The following is a 19,152-nucleotide window of genomic DNA, read 5'->3' as shown; positions in this document are numbered from 1 at the left end:
ACATATGTCGCTAGGGGTCCTTGGACCCGAAGGGATGTATTCGAATGGGTAATATGGGTCAAAGGGGGTCATAGGGTGACCTATGACCATCTTTGACCTATTAAATGACGACATATGTCCCTAGGGGTCCTAGGACCCCTAGAGACATATTTGAATCATTCATATGAGTCAAAGGGGGCCATAGGGTGACCTATGACCCCCTTTGATCCAGTAAACGACGACGTATGTCCCTAGGGGTCCTAGGACCCCTAGGGACATAGTCGAGTCATTCATATGGGTCAAAGGGGGCCATAGGGTGACCTATGACCCCCTTTGACCCATTAAATGATGACCCTCTTTATATTATATATTATTATATTAATATGTATAATAATATAATATATATATAACAACGTAATATTTTTATTAAATATAATATATATTATAAATATTATTATATTAATATATATATGTTATTAATATATCTATATAATAACGTAATATTTTAGTATATATAACGTAATATTTTAGGATATACTATTTATACTATTTTAGGATAATAATTGTAATATAAATAAACACTAAATATTAATATTATTATATGTATAGTAATAATAATAATACTATTATAGCTATAATAATAATATATATTAATACTATATATTGTAGCTTAATATAAATAAACACTATATATTTACACTATTATATCTATATTAATAATATTAATACTATTATAGGTATAATAATAATATTGATACTATAGGTATATTAATACTATTTTATATTAATATTATTAATATTTTATACTAATACTAATATACTATTAACTTAATTATAAATTAAAGTCGTTTGCCTCCAAATATTTTCATAATCTTAATATTATTGTGGCAAAGGAGGGAAACCTTAGCAAGTTTTCCCCCCAAAAGTCCTCTTCCTATATCGGATATCCGATTATACTGGCATCAATTTCAAATATTTGACTGTCCCTACAGACCCGACAACATTACTTTTTTACCTCTTTTTTCACGGGATTTGTAAAAAGTCGTGTTTTGGGGCCCAACCAATCGAAAATAATTCAAAAATATAACCTTAGGTGTTCAAATTTGTCATCTAAATGGGGAGCAGCAGTCGTCGAAAGAATAAACGTAAAAGGAAGATATCCAATGAAGACATTGCAACATATAGGGAAAAGGACAAAATGAAACACCGAAAAAAAAAAGACAAGGTATGCTAAATATCAATCAAGTTGACGATGAATTAATAGACGGTGAAATCATAGAGTCAGATAATGAAAATGTATAGTTGGGGAATGAAAATGTACCTATTGAAAATGATAATGCAGAAATTGAAAATGTAGAGATTGAAAATTTTGAAGAAGAAATGCCACCAAGTCATAATCCAAATTGCATAATTGACCATGTCGAAGATGACAATGCATAGGAACTTAATGCACAAGAACCTTACATATCTCCTAATTATAATCGACATGAAGGTTCTAAAACACCAAAATGGATAATTGAAATTGATGAAACGATTATGACTAGTTTGGAAGAAAAAAAATCAGAAAGAACCATTCAGTTATGGGCTTCAAGACTACATCAGATGTTTTTCGGCAACAAGACAGTGGTAGAGCAATGTCAGCTTTTCATGCACTTATTAAATATGCAAAAGATGAGACCTATGCTTCCCAAATTGAAAATTCATGTCAATAAAAAGTTGGAAAGAAATGCCATTATTGTGAAAAATCTTTTCAGTTCTCTCAATAGCGTTGGGAAAAATAGCAGAGAGAAGGATAATAGAGCTGCTCGAAGGGTTATTACAACCTCTTTGGTAAGTCATCATTTGAGAAAGGGTAGATATATGAGACAAACTTGTATTGATTTGAATCTAAATCGTACTACTTTGAGAAGAGCACTTAGTCGACGAGAGAAAATTGATGATCCTCTTCAAAATGAAACATGGGCATTTGGTGGGAGACTTCCACGTTTTGATAAGAAGCTATCCGACGATGTGAAGGAAGAAATTATACAATTTTGGCACTCTAACTCACGAGTATCACCCAATGCTAAAGATGTCTTAAAGTTGAGAATTGGCATCAGAGACCGCACGCCACATCCTAAACACTATTTGGAGGTAAGTCAAACTATGTTGTTCAAACAATTTAGAGAGAGTCATCCAAGTGTTCATATATCACAAAGGGCTTTTGAATCTTTGAAGCCATTTTATTGTGTGCCACTCAAAATTCGAAATACATGTTGTTGCAAATATCATGTTGAGTTTTCTATGCACCATGAACTATTATGCTCCATCCGTTCTACTTTGCATAGTAAAGAAATGTTGGAGGATTGTGGGGCTAGTGGGCTTCCAAAATCATCAAGAGACTTGTTAGATCAACTCTTATGTCGTAGAGTTGATGGTTGTTCCTTTTATAAAAATGCTTGCTTAAATGAGAAGTGTTCAGAATGTGGTGGCTTATCCAAGTTTGACACATGTTTCCATGAGGGGTGTGAACAAGATCTTGGAAAGACAATAGTGAAAAAAAGGGTCTATGAAATGGTGAAATACACATTGAAGAGTGGGAGTGAGAGCTTTAGATGTGAATTGGTTGGAAAAGATATCAATGTGGCTAATTTTATTTCAAATTTCAAAGCAAATCTTTTTTACAAGTATGCAAGACATAGTCATAGGTCTCAGTGGTTGGATCAACAATTTAGAACGTGTAAGGAGACTTTTCCCATTGGCACTATTATATCAGTTGTTGATTTTGCTGAGAACTACACATTGCAACCTCAAAATGAGACACAATCTCAGTATTACAACTCTATTCAGATTGCAATTTTTGTTCACATAACATATAGACATGCCCCTGATAGTGCGGAAGATAATCGAAAGATTATTAGAGAGTATCATTTTTATATGAGTGATGATAGATCTCACTCTCACGAGTTTGTGCAACATTGTTTCGAGAATTTTTTTTATTTCTTACACGAGCATGCAATTGCTATGGATAGACATATCATTTGGTCAGATAACTGTACAGGTCAATTCAAGAATGCTCGCATGTTTTATTGGTTGTGTAGGATGCACATAGAGAGAGGGGTGCCTCATATTTGGAGTTTTTTTGAGTCCGGCCATGGAAAAGGGGAACATGATGGAGCAGGGGCATGTGTGAAGAGAGCTCTAGTTAAGGAGCAACTAAAGATTTCAACAACAGAGCTTCTTGATGCTCGTAGCATTGTTGATTGGTGTAGTTTAGCATTATCACAGGGGGGGACTCTTAATTCAGTGGTACACAGGTTCTTTCGGTTGGTCGAGGAAGGGTCCATAGGTGATAGATCAGATTGTGCTACAGTGACAAACTCATCAAAAATGCATTCATTTCAGAGCTCTAATTCTAGTACATGGACCATTTGGACACGACAACTAGCTTGTTTTTGTCGTACTTGTTTTCAGTGTGATTGGGATCACTGTGAGTCAAGTGAGTGGGTGGACACATGGGCTCCACATTATCTTACTCCATTGTCTATCATACCCTCTATCAAAAATGATGACATGGAAAGTTCACTTGAGCATAATCATCTATCAGATCTACTTCAGCCAGGACATGTCTTTGCATTGGTCGCACCACAGGGGAATGATGAGAAATCCGATTATTGGTTAGCACGTTGTGTAAGAGGAAAACAAAAACTTGCACAACCGATCACAGATGATGATGGATTCACATATCCTACTGGTTCAGTGGTTGTTGCTAGAACATGGCTACGAACATACATGCTTAGAAGGAATGGAATTCCTGCATTCAAAGACTATCAGAAGCACAAAGTAATTCTCATATATTCGCATCTTATTATAGCAACAAATGTAAAGTTATTGAAGCATCAAGGAAGACCAAAAGTAAAAGAACTTTTTACTATTCCTAATGCTGACCATGAAGCCTTGTTGGAGACCCTAAAACAGAGCGAGGACCCTATTGGAATACTTGACTAGGTATATATACTTCTCATGTTATTTTCTTCATAATGATTTAATGAATTGATGATTATCTTGTTTAATACAATAAGTTACTAATTTTTGTATGATATTGGAATGTAGGTACATCATGAAGAGTTGGAGGGGGGTGGTATTGGGGAGAATTTTTAAAATTTATGATGTATTATGATGTAAAATGTGTAGTTTTTTGTATATGGTTTTTGTATTTTGGTAGATTCTTTGTAAGGAATTATAAGAGGAAGATATTGAACAAGTTCTTCCAAATCATATTTGCATGTGATACAAGGCTATAACGACAATTTTAAGAGCATTTATAACTATATGAAAGATAATTGCATGCGGATATCTTATTACAAATTTGGTTTTTTCCTTATTTGACATAAAGCTGACATTATGATTATTAAAACTATTTTTATCAAACTAATCAAATAAGAAAAATCCATAAAGTATGGATGAACAATTAGAATACTTGATTTCTTCCATTTTACAACCAATCATAGCATTTGAAAGCATAAAGAGTCATAATATTGTATAATGTTTTGAAAGACTTTCATATTGAAAAGTTGTATGAAGCACATTTGGGATAAACCATAAAATCCATGAAAGAAGATAGCATGTAGGATAAGCAATTAAAGCCAATAAGCAAGATAGCACATGCATACTGACATGATATGAAGTTGGATATGAAGGCTATGAGTGGATGAGTCATTAGAGGTATCAACAATCCCATCATAAATGAGATCTTGGATTTTATGTTTCAACACTATGGAATCTTTAGTTTTATGAAATTTTCTTCCATGGAGATTAATTTAAGAATGCCCCATGTGTATGTAAAGGTCTTAAGGGAGATTAATTTAAGAATGCAATATTCTCCTCTAACCTTTTCTCAAGTTTAGAATTGATTTCTATCATGTTCTTAGAGAGATGAAGGTAAGAAAGATTATTTGTCTCTTCTAGCTCTTTGTATTGAACATATAGAAAGAGAGATGACAAGTGAACAAATTTAAGTGTAGTCAATAGATCAAGGAAACCATTTAGTGAAAGAAATTCTTAGTATGCATATCATAGACCATGAAGTTAGAAAATACCAATAGCTCTAAGACCAAAGAGCCATTTTAAGTATGTTCAAGCACTAGAGACATAGAAAATCAAAGTCAATTTATGAAACTCCCCTTAGCAAAAAATGCAAACAAATATTTGCATTTGACATTTTGACTTGGTTGAAAAAGTTTGACAATAATTGATAATATTGCAAGCTTGATGTTCAAAAGCAATTTTTTTTCCAAGAAAGATAGTGACACATGGAGTAGTCTTCAAACAATCATCCATCATTTGCGGCCACCCCGTACCGAGGAGTCTCCAAGGTGCTCTAAGTGCATTTGGAGGTTGATCTTTCGAGGGTCATAACTCAGAGCTCGTGAGGGCTATTGATGAACTGTCAAATGCTACAGGATGATGATCCTGAGGCCTAAAATAACGTATCTCATTTTCGAGAGATCACATTCCGTTTGGATTCAACACAGCGATCTCGCTCGATGCCAAAACTCGTAGTGTGCCTCAGTTCATAGGTGCACCACAGCGTAACTTTGAAACCGCTGATCTTGGCATCAAATCGTCAGTGCCATTAGCTCCAGATGAGCGGGTGAACCCTAGTCACACCCTTGTTCTAGCCACGAAGACCATCCATCATTTGTGGCCACCCCGTACCGAGGAGTCTCCAAGGTGCTCTAAGTGCATTTTGAGGTCGATCTTTCGAGGGTCATAACTCAGAGCTCGTGAGGGCTATCGATGAACTGTCAAATGCTACAGGATGGTGATCCTGAGGCCTAAAATAACCTATCTCATTTTTGAGAGATCACATTTCGTTTGGATTCAGCACAGCGATCTTGCTCGATGCCAAAACTCGTAGTGTGCCTCAGTTCGTAGGTGCACCACAGCGTAACTTTGAAACCGCTGACCTTGGCATCGAATCGTCAGTGCCATTAGCTCCGGATGGGCAGTTGAACCCTAGTTACACCCTTGTTCTGGCCACGAAGACCATCCATTATTTGCGGCCACCCCATACCGAGGAGTCTTCAAGGTGCTCTAAGTGCATTTTGAGGTCGATTCTTCGAGGGTCATAACTCAGAGCTCGTGAGGGCTATCGATGAACTGTCAAATGCTAAAAGACGGTGATCTTGAGGTCTAAAATAATCTATCTCATTTTTGAGAGATCACATTCCGTTTGGATTCAGCACAACGATCTCGCTCGATGCCAAAACTCGTAGTGTGCCTCAGTTCATAGGTGCACCACAGCTTAACTTTGAAACCGCTGATCTTAGCATCGAATCATCAGTCCCATTAGCTCCAGATGAGCGGGTGAACTCTAGTCACACCTTTGTTCTGGCCATGAAGACCATCCATCATTTGCGGCCACCCCGTATCGAGGAGTCTTCAAGGTGCTCTAAGTGCATTTTGAGGTCGATCCTTCGAGGGTCATAACTCAGAGCTCGTGAGGGCTATCGATGAACCGTTAGAGGAGACAAGTTCATAAGGATGGAGTGGCTTAGTGTTTTTGCTAAAATAAGTTAGTGGTAAGGCTTTATTAGAGGGTCTTGGCCAAACCAGTGGGGTGTTTGCCAAAATTTCTTGTTTTATTTCTACTTGGTTTTGTTTTCTTGTTTTGTGTTTGAGTATTGTTATGGGATTGGGACTTACCCTCACCCTTGTGGGAAGGGAAGAGAAGTCCAGGGTGAAGGGCTTAAGTTGGGTTTGAAAAATGTATTGAGAACCTTGGAGTATGGGCTCCATTGTATGCCATAACATTTCATATCTTGCTGGGGGTGATAAGGAAAGTATGGTGTAGAAAGGAAGCTTGAGGAGTTATAGCTGATGGTAGTGGGTTTGGAGGAGGAAATGTGGAGGCCCCGAGAGGACATTAAATGGTTCATTTATGATAGCCCCGAGAGGGCATGAAATTTGGTGAATTATGATAGCCCCGAGAGGGCATGAAAATTGTTTATTGCAAATATGGTTTGGTATGGCAAGTCTCCATTTTAGAACACACCTTCACCTTATGTTTATGGTTCCATCTGTGAAGCCATTGTGAAATAGTCTTGGGGGGAAATTGTTCAAGTTTGAAATGTAATGTTTATGCATTGAAAGATTGTATGTGTATCCCAGTTTGAGCCTTGTTCCCTAGCACGGGGGTGGTCTCTTTGAGGCCTATGGTTGGGTGGAAAGCACCCATGGTCCTTGTTATTTTGTTGTGTTGCATATGCAGATTTGTGTCCAAGGGAGCAATGGAAATGGCTTGGAATGATCATCTTGCAGATTGATGTTGGATGAGAAAACTTGACATTGTGCCCTCATTTGTGAAGGAGGATTCACCAGCTTGTTCATGATCTCAACGATCATGTTGGACAATGTTCATGCTACTCATTGTCCATATCTTTCAATGTCCATGTTCCTTATGATTTTGAAAAGTCCCTTATGTTGCCCCATTGTGATGGAAGGAGATTGTATCATTGTTACCTAATGCACGTGTAGAAGAAAATATTGATAAGGTTGTATATGCATGTTTCATTTGGAGTTTATATTGTTATGAAAGCATTGGTACGAGTCACAGATTTGCTTTGACATCATTTTTATCATTTGAAAATGTGAAAGAAAGTTTTCTCCTTGTGGTATAATAAATGACTAGTTGATAATAACAATCCATAGATGTTATGTGATACCATTGATTGTATAAATTTAAAACTTAGTAGATTGCTTACAATCTTGTTGTGCACTCAATAATTTGGTGAGGAAGCAATGTTGATAGATAATGAGGATATAGTAATATACTAATTGTCACATTAATATATATTGTAATGATTAATGAATGTGTGTACATTGGTAATGAGGATAATAAGTAATTCTGATCCCCTTCCCTTACATGCTAGAATCACGACCTAGTCCATATGATACAACTGACAGACCCTAATAGAATATTAGTATCAGAGGCTTGTTAGGATATGAATTACCTCACTAATTTATGAGTGTTGTATCTTGAACTTGCTCGTTTGACTCGTGACGCTAACTTGAACTAGACTGTCATCCAATCTATTTGAAAATCACCTGTGACTAAAATGTTAACACCTTCACACTATTCACATGAGTCTTGAACTCCTATTCAATGACAACCTTGTTTTACAATATGTAATTTCTTATGAGACTTCATAAGCTAAAAAAAAAAAAAATTGTTGTGTTTTTACTAGTAAAATTTAGGGCATGACACATGATCCACGATAAATTGAACAATACTAGATACTAAATTAATATGTATATCATTGTGCACGTAAATGATAAAAATATATACCAAAATACATGTATCCATAGACAAAATTTTACACAAATATATATCAAAGATCATGTATCCATAGAGAAAGTACTCAAATATATATATATATATATCAAAATACATAGATCCATATACAAAATGTGGCTGATCCTGCCATCAGAATGTGTATAATATGAATGTTTCTATATACAATGTGGCATATGCCATCTCAAAATTTCTCATGATGCATCCTACGAAAACTATACTATCCTAGGGTGCTGGTGGATGATCAAAATGCAGCCTCTTCGCTGCACTAGGTGGATCGGATGCCTCCTACATAAACAAAAAAGGAAAACCCAAAGTTAGACTACTAAATTTATATGATTCTACGTATCTAACATTGAATTAATCAAATGCATAATGATCTTTTCCGTATTGGAGATTAATTCTATCAAAATTTCATAATAAATACCTCTCTCGTCGATCTCCTGCGCAGGTCAGGAGTCCTCTCATATGCCCTCGGCAATGCTGGTACCTCTGTGATTGTGGGCTGTATATGTTCAAATACCTTTGTCAGATGAATCTACAATTTAAACTATAACATTATAATTCATAGCATGCTAAATTTATAACATATTTAATCATGAATTCAAACTACAACTTACTATTGTAGGCTCCTCCTCAGGAGTGAGTGGCCGCGTCATCAAATCTACATAACTGTCCCGTCGAACCTCATGTGCACTACGAGTCTCCTATGAGATACAAAATAGTAGTTGTTAATATCACAGAAATTAGTTTTGAATTTATTTATGAAGATAAGTGATGCAAGAGCATCCCATGCTCATCAGGGGAACATTGAAGATCCAAGGCATTACAGAGGTCATGGAACATCTCTTGAAGTCAATTGGGCAATCCTTGCACCAATTATGGCTCATGGAAGCATACCAAGTTATAATGCTGGACTCATATGTGGAAGAAAGTTGTAATTGGACATGAGATAGGATTTTAGAATTTCATATGGTAGATGTGTCATTTGATAGGTTCATGTAGGTTGTCATGATCATATCTTGTCATTAGACAAGTCAAAACGTTCTAGAATTGAGTTTTGGGGTTTGAACAAGCAGACCCTAGTTTTTAAGCCATTTTAAGGAGGGTTTTGAAGTTTGGGTGTTTAGGAGTGTGACCAAGACCTATAATCTTGAAAATCCTTAGTGTGTTGGTCCCTTTGTTGAAGGCTTGGTGTGTCTAATTCCTCCTTGTGTGTCCCAAAGTTGAAAGGTACATAAGTGGTGTCCAGAGATTTCTTGGTGAGGAAAGAAAGAGAATCAGTGAGTTGGCCCTTGGGAAGGAAGAAAACTTGTTGTGAAAATGCCTCCTAAAAATCAAATGGCTAGAGAACTTGAAGAATTGAGAGAAGAGTTGGCAAAAGAGAAAAGAGAGAGGAGAGAACTTGAAGCATCTAGAGTGAGGGAAGAAAGACAGATGAGAAGAGAGAGGCTGAAGCTTATTGCAAGGATAGAATCCTTAGAAAAGGAAAGGCAAGAACCTAGAGGAGAAGAGGTTAGAGGAAGAAATCATGGAGAGAACCATGAAGAAGAAGAGGTTGGTAATGCAAGGCAAGAGCATGAGACAATAGATGATCCTGAAGAAAGGAGATTTATGAGAATCATTAAGGTAGTACAAGGTAATGGTGGGAAGAACCATATTGATTTTCCAATATACTAGGGTAAAATGGATAGTGAAGAAGTGCTAGGGTGGATAGAGGCCCTTGAGAACTACTTTGATCTTGAAGACATAGAGGCAGATAAGAAGGTAAAAGTAGCAACAACAAGACTGAGAGGAACATCACTCACTTGGTGGACTAGTGTTCAGAATGAGAGAGAGGAAAGGTGGTGCAGGGCACCTAACCTATGTGGCAAGAGGGAACAAGTATCTCTGTTGCCGGACACCTTGCCACTCCATGAAAGCGAGGATTCAAGTAGATTAGGAAGTTGGAATAAAGGTTTGGTCCATATTTTACAAGTTGGTCTATGTTTTGTAATAAAGGCACATGTAAGGCCCACAAGAATTTTGGTGTGGTTATAAACCAAGTGACTCCATGGGACCAAAAGGCCTTAGAATAGGGTATTTAGAGTCTAAACAGTATTAGCAAAAAGTGGTTGTTTGTTTGTTTTATGGTTGGGAATGCCTATATGGTTGTTCCAACGGTCATGTAGACCTTTATATATGTCATATGTGATCTCAGTTGAAAGGGGGAGATCAGAGTGTACGGTGGTTTGGAGAAAAAATAATAAAAACTTCAATTTTCTGGAAATTTACTTAGTTGCATTTAATAAATCCATATGACCAATTTTGAGTCAATGGAATAGTTTAGAAAGTTAGGGAATGCATAAAAACTATAGTTTGAAATTTGAATTTCTTATTGAAACGATCATATTAGTTTTGGAGGGAAAGTAGTAATTTGGTATTTGTTTGATTAAATAAACCTTTGTAACCAACTTGGTTGGTTGGACAGGTGCATATAAGCCTATTTAAGTTGTAATGAACATATGCAAGACACGAATCATTATTGGTACGGAAAAAATCATAGAAATTGTATAGAACAACAATCATACTTTCCTCTACATCAATTAAAAAAATAAAAAATAAATGATACTTATACATACAATGGGGCTCTCTGTGCAAATGAAAATCCCTGATGATCTAGGACGCCGAATCTGTACAGGCTCATCGCCAGTAGCCACACCCTATATACAATAAATAATGTAATTAAATGAGATTACCACAAACATTTTACAAGAATGCATCAATATTTAATCAATTAGAAAACATCTAATTACCTTTCCTTTGTCAATGCATGCTGGCTCACCCCCCTCACTTTGTCCTCCCGGGGCAGGTGGTATCTGCAAGATAAAAGAAAGATTAGCAACCATATATGCTACAATATCAAATATAAAAAAGAAATGCGAACACAACATAATGTATCATAGATGTCTCAAGGCCAAATGAAATGGCCGAGAGTGTAGCATCATCTATCTGTCTGAGCTCCTCCTCGGTCATCAACTAAACATGAATGAAGATCACATACATGTAAAAGTCAGTATGGCTTAAAAATTAAAATTACTCTATTATAAAAATTAACTTTAAATCACATATGTCATAACAAAAAAATGTATACACGTACCGACACCGAAGGAGTCCATGCCTCTACATTCCCCTCCTCTCTCGCATTAGGGTCTGTAGCCTCTACACGTGCGTCTGGTGTATCCTCATCTAATACAAAATGATACTCAGGAAGATCACCTATGGGACCTAGGCAAATATTCTTGCATGTAATACAAGTGTGAGGCACACAAATGTGTGATGAGCTAGCCGATGATGAACTGGCACCAACATCATCAACACGAGGAGGCAAGACTAACCTAGCTTGAGATATCATTAGGCTACTCAGCCTATGAATGGCTCTGATGGTCTGAGAGCTAGCCTCTGCCATAATATCTGGATGTTGCACTCGAGGAGGGGGGGAGATATCAAGGGGGGGGGGGGGACAAAAGTGCCAAGTTTCTTCCGCTGGGAAGAGGGTCTATCCTGAGGAGCTCCTAGTCCTAAGCCCATGTTGGGCTTCATGAACCAATAGTTCACTTTAAGTTTCAACAAAAATTCTGCATATAATTTTTTAAGGAAATAAAATGGTATGTCTAAATTGCCATGTGGAGGGATATCAAAGACCATCCACCAACGGTCCCAAAAATTTGCACGTATGGCATCATTTGTGCACTATTTAATCGATAGTTTGGTTTTTTTTGGGTCAACTGGTATACTTGTTTTTGGGTAAGCAAAAAGGCTTGCCAAATCATCTTTGGTTATGTTGAGGGCCACGACCTCATCATAATCCAAACCATCATCAAACATCTAGTGCATTTCATCACGCCAACGAAGAGCGGCATTTTGTTGGTTTGTAAGAGTTTCAATGTTATCCACTATGGTGTTTAACGTGGATAACATAGGAGCCAGTGCAGGTACATTATTGTATGTTCTATGCAAACCTCTCAACTCAGTGAGATTTTCATTTATCAAATCCTCGATTCGAGGAGGGTTTTGAGGAGGTAGAGGATCATTTGGTGGACAGTTTTGTGGGGATACTGGATCATTTGGTGGTGGGTTGCAAGGAATATTATTCCCTGCCTCAGTGTCATCATTTTGATCAGCCATTCCTATTGAATTGCAAAACGTAATATATATTTAAAAAAAATCTAAATTTTAACCATTTTTGTCAAAAAAACCCTAGATTCAACTGAAACAAACAAAATCTTGTTAAAATCTATTAAATTTAGGTTAAAAATGAGTCAAGGGCGGGGGGGGAAACATACCTGATATCTGATATCCGATTTGCTATCTGATATCCGATTTATTATCTGATATCTGATCTGACTGGCCCGAATTCGCGTGAAAATAAGGGCCGCGGGTCTGTGATTTTGTGTTTAATCCATGCATAGGTATCGGATATCCGATATCCGATAATATATATAATATAACATATATATTACATTTTATATATTTTTATATTATATTTTATATTTATTATATTAATTTACTATATATTATAATATAAAATATTATTATTATACTATATTATTATAATTTATAATATATTATACTTTTTTATTATATATTATATTATAAGATATTACTTTTTATTATTATATTATATTATTATAATAATATTATTATTATATTATAGTATAATAATAATTATAATAATATTATTATATTATAGTATAATAATTATTATAATAATAATATTAAATAATAATATTATTATTATAATATAATAGTATGATATATTATTTAATATTATTATTATTATTTTATATCAATAATAATAATATTAAATAATATATCATACTATTATATGATTTTAATTATTAGTCGGATATTGGATTTAAAATCGGATATCCGATATGATATCGGATATCTGATAAGGCTTGGCTTAACCTTCCAGGTTTGGTTCCTGGATAGGTAAAAAAAAGTCAGAGCGGATTTTGAAGCGCTTTTAGGCGTCTTCAAACTCTTTTTTTTTCACATCGCCACTTTTTGGCACACCATGATCCTGCACATACCCCTTTGCAATATTTGATCTAAACAAAAATATTTGGTGTCCATACTTGTTACAATCAAAACAATAACCACTAAATTTAGGCTTAGGATTGAACTTATCAATTTTACTCCTACAAACATTTGTTGTATGAACTGATTTTCCATAGTGATAGCATGAAGACTTCTTGTTCTTGCATTCCTTTTTTCTCCATGCTTTGATGACTCTCCTTGCTTGGCGGGTGGTATAAATTTGGTTTAGCCTAATCTAGTACTATTATGAGTTCTTCTTTATACTTTTAGTTGTTCATCAAGTTTTCTCATGGCCTCTATATATCTATTCATTCATTCAATGATGTCCTTCTTGGTTCTCAATTTATATTCTAATTCATTATTCTCTAATGTCATATCTACAATCTCATCCACCTTCCTAGTGATTTCATGATTGGCACTTAATAATTGATTGACCATGTCAAATTATTTGTTTGTCAAACTTTGTACTTCAATGATCATTTCATTAAGTCATGTTCTCATTTTCCTCTTATATTCATCAACCATTGTCTTATCATATTTGACATTTTTCTTTTGTTTTGTGACTTCACATAGTCTTACTAAGTGCATTTCATGTTCTCTCTTTAGTTCTCTTCTTCATTTAGATTGTTGTTCTTCTCCAATAGATCTTCTACTATTACATCAGATTCACTGGATCTATCTTCATGACATAAGTCTTGAGTGCTTTCTTCCTGGTATTGTGTGTCATTTTGCTTGACTATCATCTCCTTCCTTCTTTACAAGGATTTTCTTAGTTCCTCCTTTGCATCCTTAACTTATTCCAATGTAATATGTAAATCAATCTTTTGATTCTCAATCAACTGTTCTAGTTCATATGCTTCCATCTCTAAGACCTTTGAATCTAAAGTGGTTATACTTATTTATTAGAGATCCAAGCTCTGATACTAGTTGCTAGAAATATAGTGGAAAAGTGAGATGTTAAGAGAGGGAAGGTGGGGTCAATCATGATCTCCAAAAAATTTCTATCACTTTAAGAATAAACCATATTAAACTTAATTAACCAATTCTTCATTAACCTTAATTGTAACATCATGTAATACCATATCAAATATAACATCTACTAGCATGAATAAAACACATAAATAAGTAATCATCACATGACACAATATTTGGTAATGTAGAAATCCTCCAAGGTGAAGGTAAAACTACGGTGGGGATGGAACCCACAAAATCTTCACCACTGTAGTAAAAAAGTTTTTGTTATGGCTACAATTTGATCATTTCTAATGATAGATACCTTGTGAGGGGTCTACTCTATCAAAATATTATAAGGTTTTCAATTCTACCTTTACAAAAGGATTTACATCACAATTAGTGAGTACTTTGTTAGGAGATTTACAATAGGCATATTAGGACCACTTTGTTAAGAGATTCGCCTAATACACTTGTTAGAATGTAACTATACTTGATCATTTAGTCTTCACTCATATGTTAACAAATCTTCACTTTCCAATATAATCACCCCGCTATGAGTGTTCTTCAATAACTCCTTACTACACTACTCAATCACCTTACTCCTTCACAACTTATTTATTCACCTTGATCTTCTTTCAACTTCTTTACACATAACCTTAGACAATTTGGCCATGAAAAATTTCTTTTATAGTCATCCTAAGAAACTTCTAGAATGAGATGAATGATCCACATTCATCCTTATTGTTACATTCATCCTTATTGTTTCTTAATCCTTGATATTTCTTGATTGGTCCATCATACTGCATAGGGACTAATTATGCATAATCACAGGTGTAATTACCTTCTTGATTATCTTCTTGAATGAAAAATGGTTTACATATTTATTGTGTCATTCCAAACTCATACACTCAACCTGTGTAACTCAACACTTATACCTTTCCGATGTTTGTCCATGGTTGGTTCTTTCTGTTGTCCCTCAACATGAATGATGCTCAGCTTAAACTATTTTATCTCTATATTTCTTGGCTCATATGTTTCCTTTAATTGCTTAGCAACAACTGAAATATTCGGTGAAAGCCGATGCACACTCAACAAGTACTAGGTACTTTGACAAATATTGAGCTTGTATACTTTTGCACTTCTTATTTTTTTGACCTCTACTATGGTTGAGTCAAAGTGTTGACCGAACAAATCTTCCTCTTGAATGACTAAGTATTTTGCACTAATAGACAATACTCAGATTTCCTTTAGGGTCAACAAACCTTAGTTGAAATATTATTCCTTATTTTCATTTTATATAGTTTTTCTTTTTATAATGTTGTATATCATTTATTAATATTTGTTAGCATAGGTAAGAGAGTTTTGTACATATTTTTATACTTGTTATTCTATTTACACCTTTTTCTTTTGTATTACTCATTTGGGAGTTATATCTTCCCAATTCAAAATAAGCTTGTCATTGGACACTTCTAGGAACAATTAGGTATCTCCCTCTTAAAATTGTACTTCATGCCAAAAAGGAACTTATATGGTTAATTTATATACACAACATGTATAATGGGTTCTTAGAATGAACATTTTAACTTCTATAACTTTAAATATTAGAATGAACCATGTATATTAATCATGTAGTGGATAAATGAATTTGTTTCATTAATGATAGCTTGGGAATCTTTGGTCATTGTTTAGTCTTCTGCTTGTGGTATATTTATATATGACATAAGTAGGTCTTATGCTTTATTTAAACAAAAAATTGTTACCTTATAATTGATGCTTTATAATGACATAAGTAGGATTCTTGAGTGGGGAATTAAAATATGATTTCATCTTATTTATAGACCACCAATAATAAGCTCAATAAACATTACTCATGACCTATATAATAATACATCACTGTAATTAATAAAATAGCGGGTTACACTGTTTTGCCTAAATAATCACTAAAATATGAATTTAACATGAAGTAAATTAGACTATTTTATGATATTTTATGTAGATTCTAAATATATATTTTATTTTATTTTTTGAATTTATTTGATTCATTTTTTTTTTCTCCTGCGAAAATTGGTATGTTGTCAAAAACATAATTTTTAAAGAGTGACTCTTATTTTGACACACATAATGTTCTTTTCTATAATATATATCAATGTGATTCTTTCAAATTTAGTTTTTTAACATCCATGGAGGTGGTTTGATGTGATTATCTTTAGTATTTCATATTTCATTGACGTTTAAATTTGACCTAACTCTAATTTTGACATACATTATTTTTTATGTGTGTAACTTGTTTTGTATTTGTCTAATTTCAAATTTTCTTTTCTCAATAGAAAGGTGATTCGGATACAGAGCTTTTGGTTATCTTTTAGAATTTATATTCTCCTTTTTAATATTTTTCCATAAGCATCCAATACAAAGGTTTATTTTGGGAAATGAAGCTACATTTGATTCACATAAAATAACTTGTGCATAATGAAATCAAACTATATCAAATTTATCATCATTAGAAAGATTATTTCAATTACTTGTTCCATGTAAATAGGCATGACTTAATATTTCCATTTGTACACTCTAATTGAGTCACAAGTTGGATGGGCTCATATTTGTAGGTTTCATTGATTCTCCTTGAAGAGCTATATAACATCCATCCTTCACTAGAGAAGCTTGAATCTTTAGCTTGTAAAGGATAAGAATTGAGTCATTAAAATTTTGCACCTATAATTATCATAAAACCTACTACTATTTCTTACCACTAAACATGTGAATTGTACACAAGAAAACTTTCTCTGATACAAATTGTAATATGAAAATTTAAAAAGCGTAGAAAATTGCATAGAGGAGCAACCACACATAACACAAAATTTTACATGGAAAAACGTGGTAAAATTATATTAGTAAAATACCATGGGAAAAAATACATCAATTTTAATTATTTTGAATCTCTATAGTTACAAGTATTTTCATAATGTATGAACAAACATGACTTCAAGTTGCATATAATAACTAAGTCGCAGAGTCCAAATTTAGACTAGTAACTAAATTTAATAAGCATGACTCATACAACTAAATGTAAAACAATCATTAAAATTAATGATTCAAGGAAGTCACTAACATGAATTACAATTATATTAATTTGAATCCTAAAAAATTTCTAACTATATCAAATTTAAATAAAATTGAAGATTGAACCCATACTATAGGTTATTGATGATGACTTCTCATTCCAACATATTGTGCAAGAGTTGAGAGTTATAAGTTATTGCAAACTATACTATATGTTTTAAAATTATGCTAGGTGTGCAATAAGTCTGTTTTGTGTAGAAATGGATGGAGATTAGATAGAAAGCATAGAGTATCATAGATGCCTCGAGCCAGGCATGTAGTGGGTTCTTAGAGTGTCTTAGAACTAGATTTATTGGAGAGAAGATTTTTCTAGGGTGTAAGGTAGACACTCTTTATTGAATGAGTATATAAAGCACAAATAAAAAGGATGAGGGTTAATAGTCTACCCTACTCACAAATATTACTTTTTAATTTTCTAACAAATATAAAAATTGAAGGGTGAGTGAGTAGCCGAGTTGGTGTGAAGGCGAGTCGTGAGGCGAAGTGTTAGGCTAATGATCCCGGTGCTACGCATCAACTCCGGTTCGAGTCACACTAGGTTTACCACAAACCCTTTTAAGGGTGAGTGAGTAGCCGAGTTGGTGTGAAGGCGAGTTGTGAGGCGTAGTGTTAGGCTAATGATCTCGGTGCTACGCATCAACTCCGGTTCGAGTCACACTAGGTTTACCACAAACCTTTTTGCCAATAGTGGCATGTTATGATGGTTAAGTTGTTGTGTTGTTATCCTTGCCATCAAGGTTCAAATCTCATGGGGATGAGGTCCCCCGTTTGTGGCCTCACTGGTTCATAGCTCCAGGTCAAAGCATTTACCCCTCTTAAAAAAAATATATATATATAAATTGAAGATTTAAAAATTCTTATAAAATGATCTTATATAGAATAAATATTAATTATATCATAATAAAATAGTTCCCTTAATGCTTGTTAAGTGGGGAAAACCTATTTTGAGATGTAGAGTTGATGTTGTTCAATTCAAATAAATTGATAGGCAATCCTAGTTGAATTAGCCCTTTTGATCATGATCGTAGGATAAATTTGGATCAAAGTGCCTGAAAATCCATGTGTATGTAACTTCAAACAGTTGTAGACTTACATTTGATATCTAATTTGAGTGAAATAAAAGGAATTTTTATATTTGTATTTAATTATGGCATTTGGTTTAGCCTAGCTAGCTCTAATTATGACCAACAATAGAAAACTACAAAATTAGAAGCCCTAAATTGTACCTAAACTATTCAAATAAATCTCTAATAATACTCTAATAACTCAAATAACATGTAATATTTGGCTTAATATCTAGTTATGATGGTATCCACCCAAGATACATTAGAGGACAAGTACAATGTAGAATAAATAGAGAGAACAAATATGATCATAATAAAATGCAAATATTGTCACCAAACATGCAATATAATAAGTGAAAGTGTATATGAGACCCTTAGGTGAATAGACTAAGGTAAAAATTTATGAGTTAATGAGACAATGTTGAGTATTAGGGGACAATTTATTAACCACATAGGCAAGCACCATAGCCACACAAGGTGAATTATTCTCTAATGTGTATAAAAGTATGTGCAACATGTACAACAAAGGTAGAGAGCGGTAAACAAGTTCTATAAGGTGAACCCATCACATAAAGTAGAAATATTCCTATGTGGCCCTATGTAAACTCATTAGTGTGT

The 19,152-nt window shown here is 34.3% G+C and overlaps 1 protein-coding gene and 1 pseudogene across 1 annotated transcript; both read right to left on the bottom strand.

The window, feature by feature from the left end:
* The window catches only part of LOC149533976 (MADS-box transcription factor 23-like), a 290,054-nt pseudogene that overhangs the window by 220,780 nt on the left and 50,122 nt on the right, over window positions 1-19,152 (bottom strand).
* On the bottom strand, window positions 8,366-12,662 carry LOC149533977 (uncharacterized). The gene is made up of 5 exons (XM_089804331.1): window positions 11,110-12,662; window positions 10,936-11,016; window positions 8,935-9,021; window positions 8,742-8,819; window positions 8,366-8,602 (listed from the first exon to the last, which is right to left on the bottom strand). Exons 1-5 carry the CDS (start codon window positions 11,245-11,247, stop codon window positions 8,540-8,542), a joined length of 447 nt encoding a protein of 148 aa, XP_089660457.1. The 5' UTR covers window positions 11,248-12,662; the 3' UTR covers window positions 8,366-8,539.

This window comes from Cupressus sempervirens, chromosome 10 (genome assembly GCF_028749045.1).
Source record: "Cupressus sempervirens isolate cs-2001-9-10 chromosome 10, ASM2874904v1, whole genome shotgun sequence".
Lineage (NCBI taxonomy): Eukaryota > Viridiplantae > Streptophyta > Pinopsida > Cupressales > Cupressaceae > Cupressus > Cupressus sempervirens.
This window is presented reverse-complemented; position numbering and strand designations above follow the sequence as displayed.

Bases quoted from the DNA above. Each gene is read 5' to 3' on its own strand.
- LOC149533977 (XM_089804331.1), bottom strand. From the start codon at position 11,247: ATGTTGTGTTCGCATTTCTTTTTTATATTTGATATTGTAGCATATATG. The intron at 11,017-11,109 runs GTAATTAGATGT...TATTGTATATAG, and splicing joins CATGCATTGACAAAGGAAAG to GGTGTGGCTACTGGCGATGA. The intron at 8,820-8,934 runs GTAAGTTGTAGT...GAACATATACAG, and splicing joins CTGAGGAGGAGCCTACAATA to CCCACAATCACAGAGGTACC.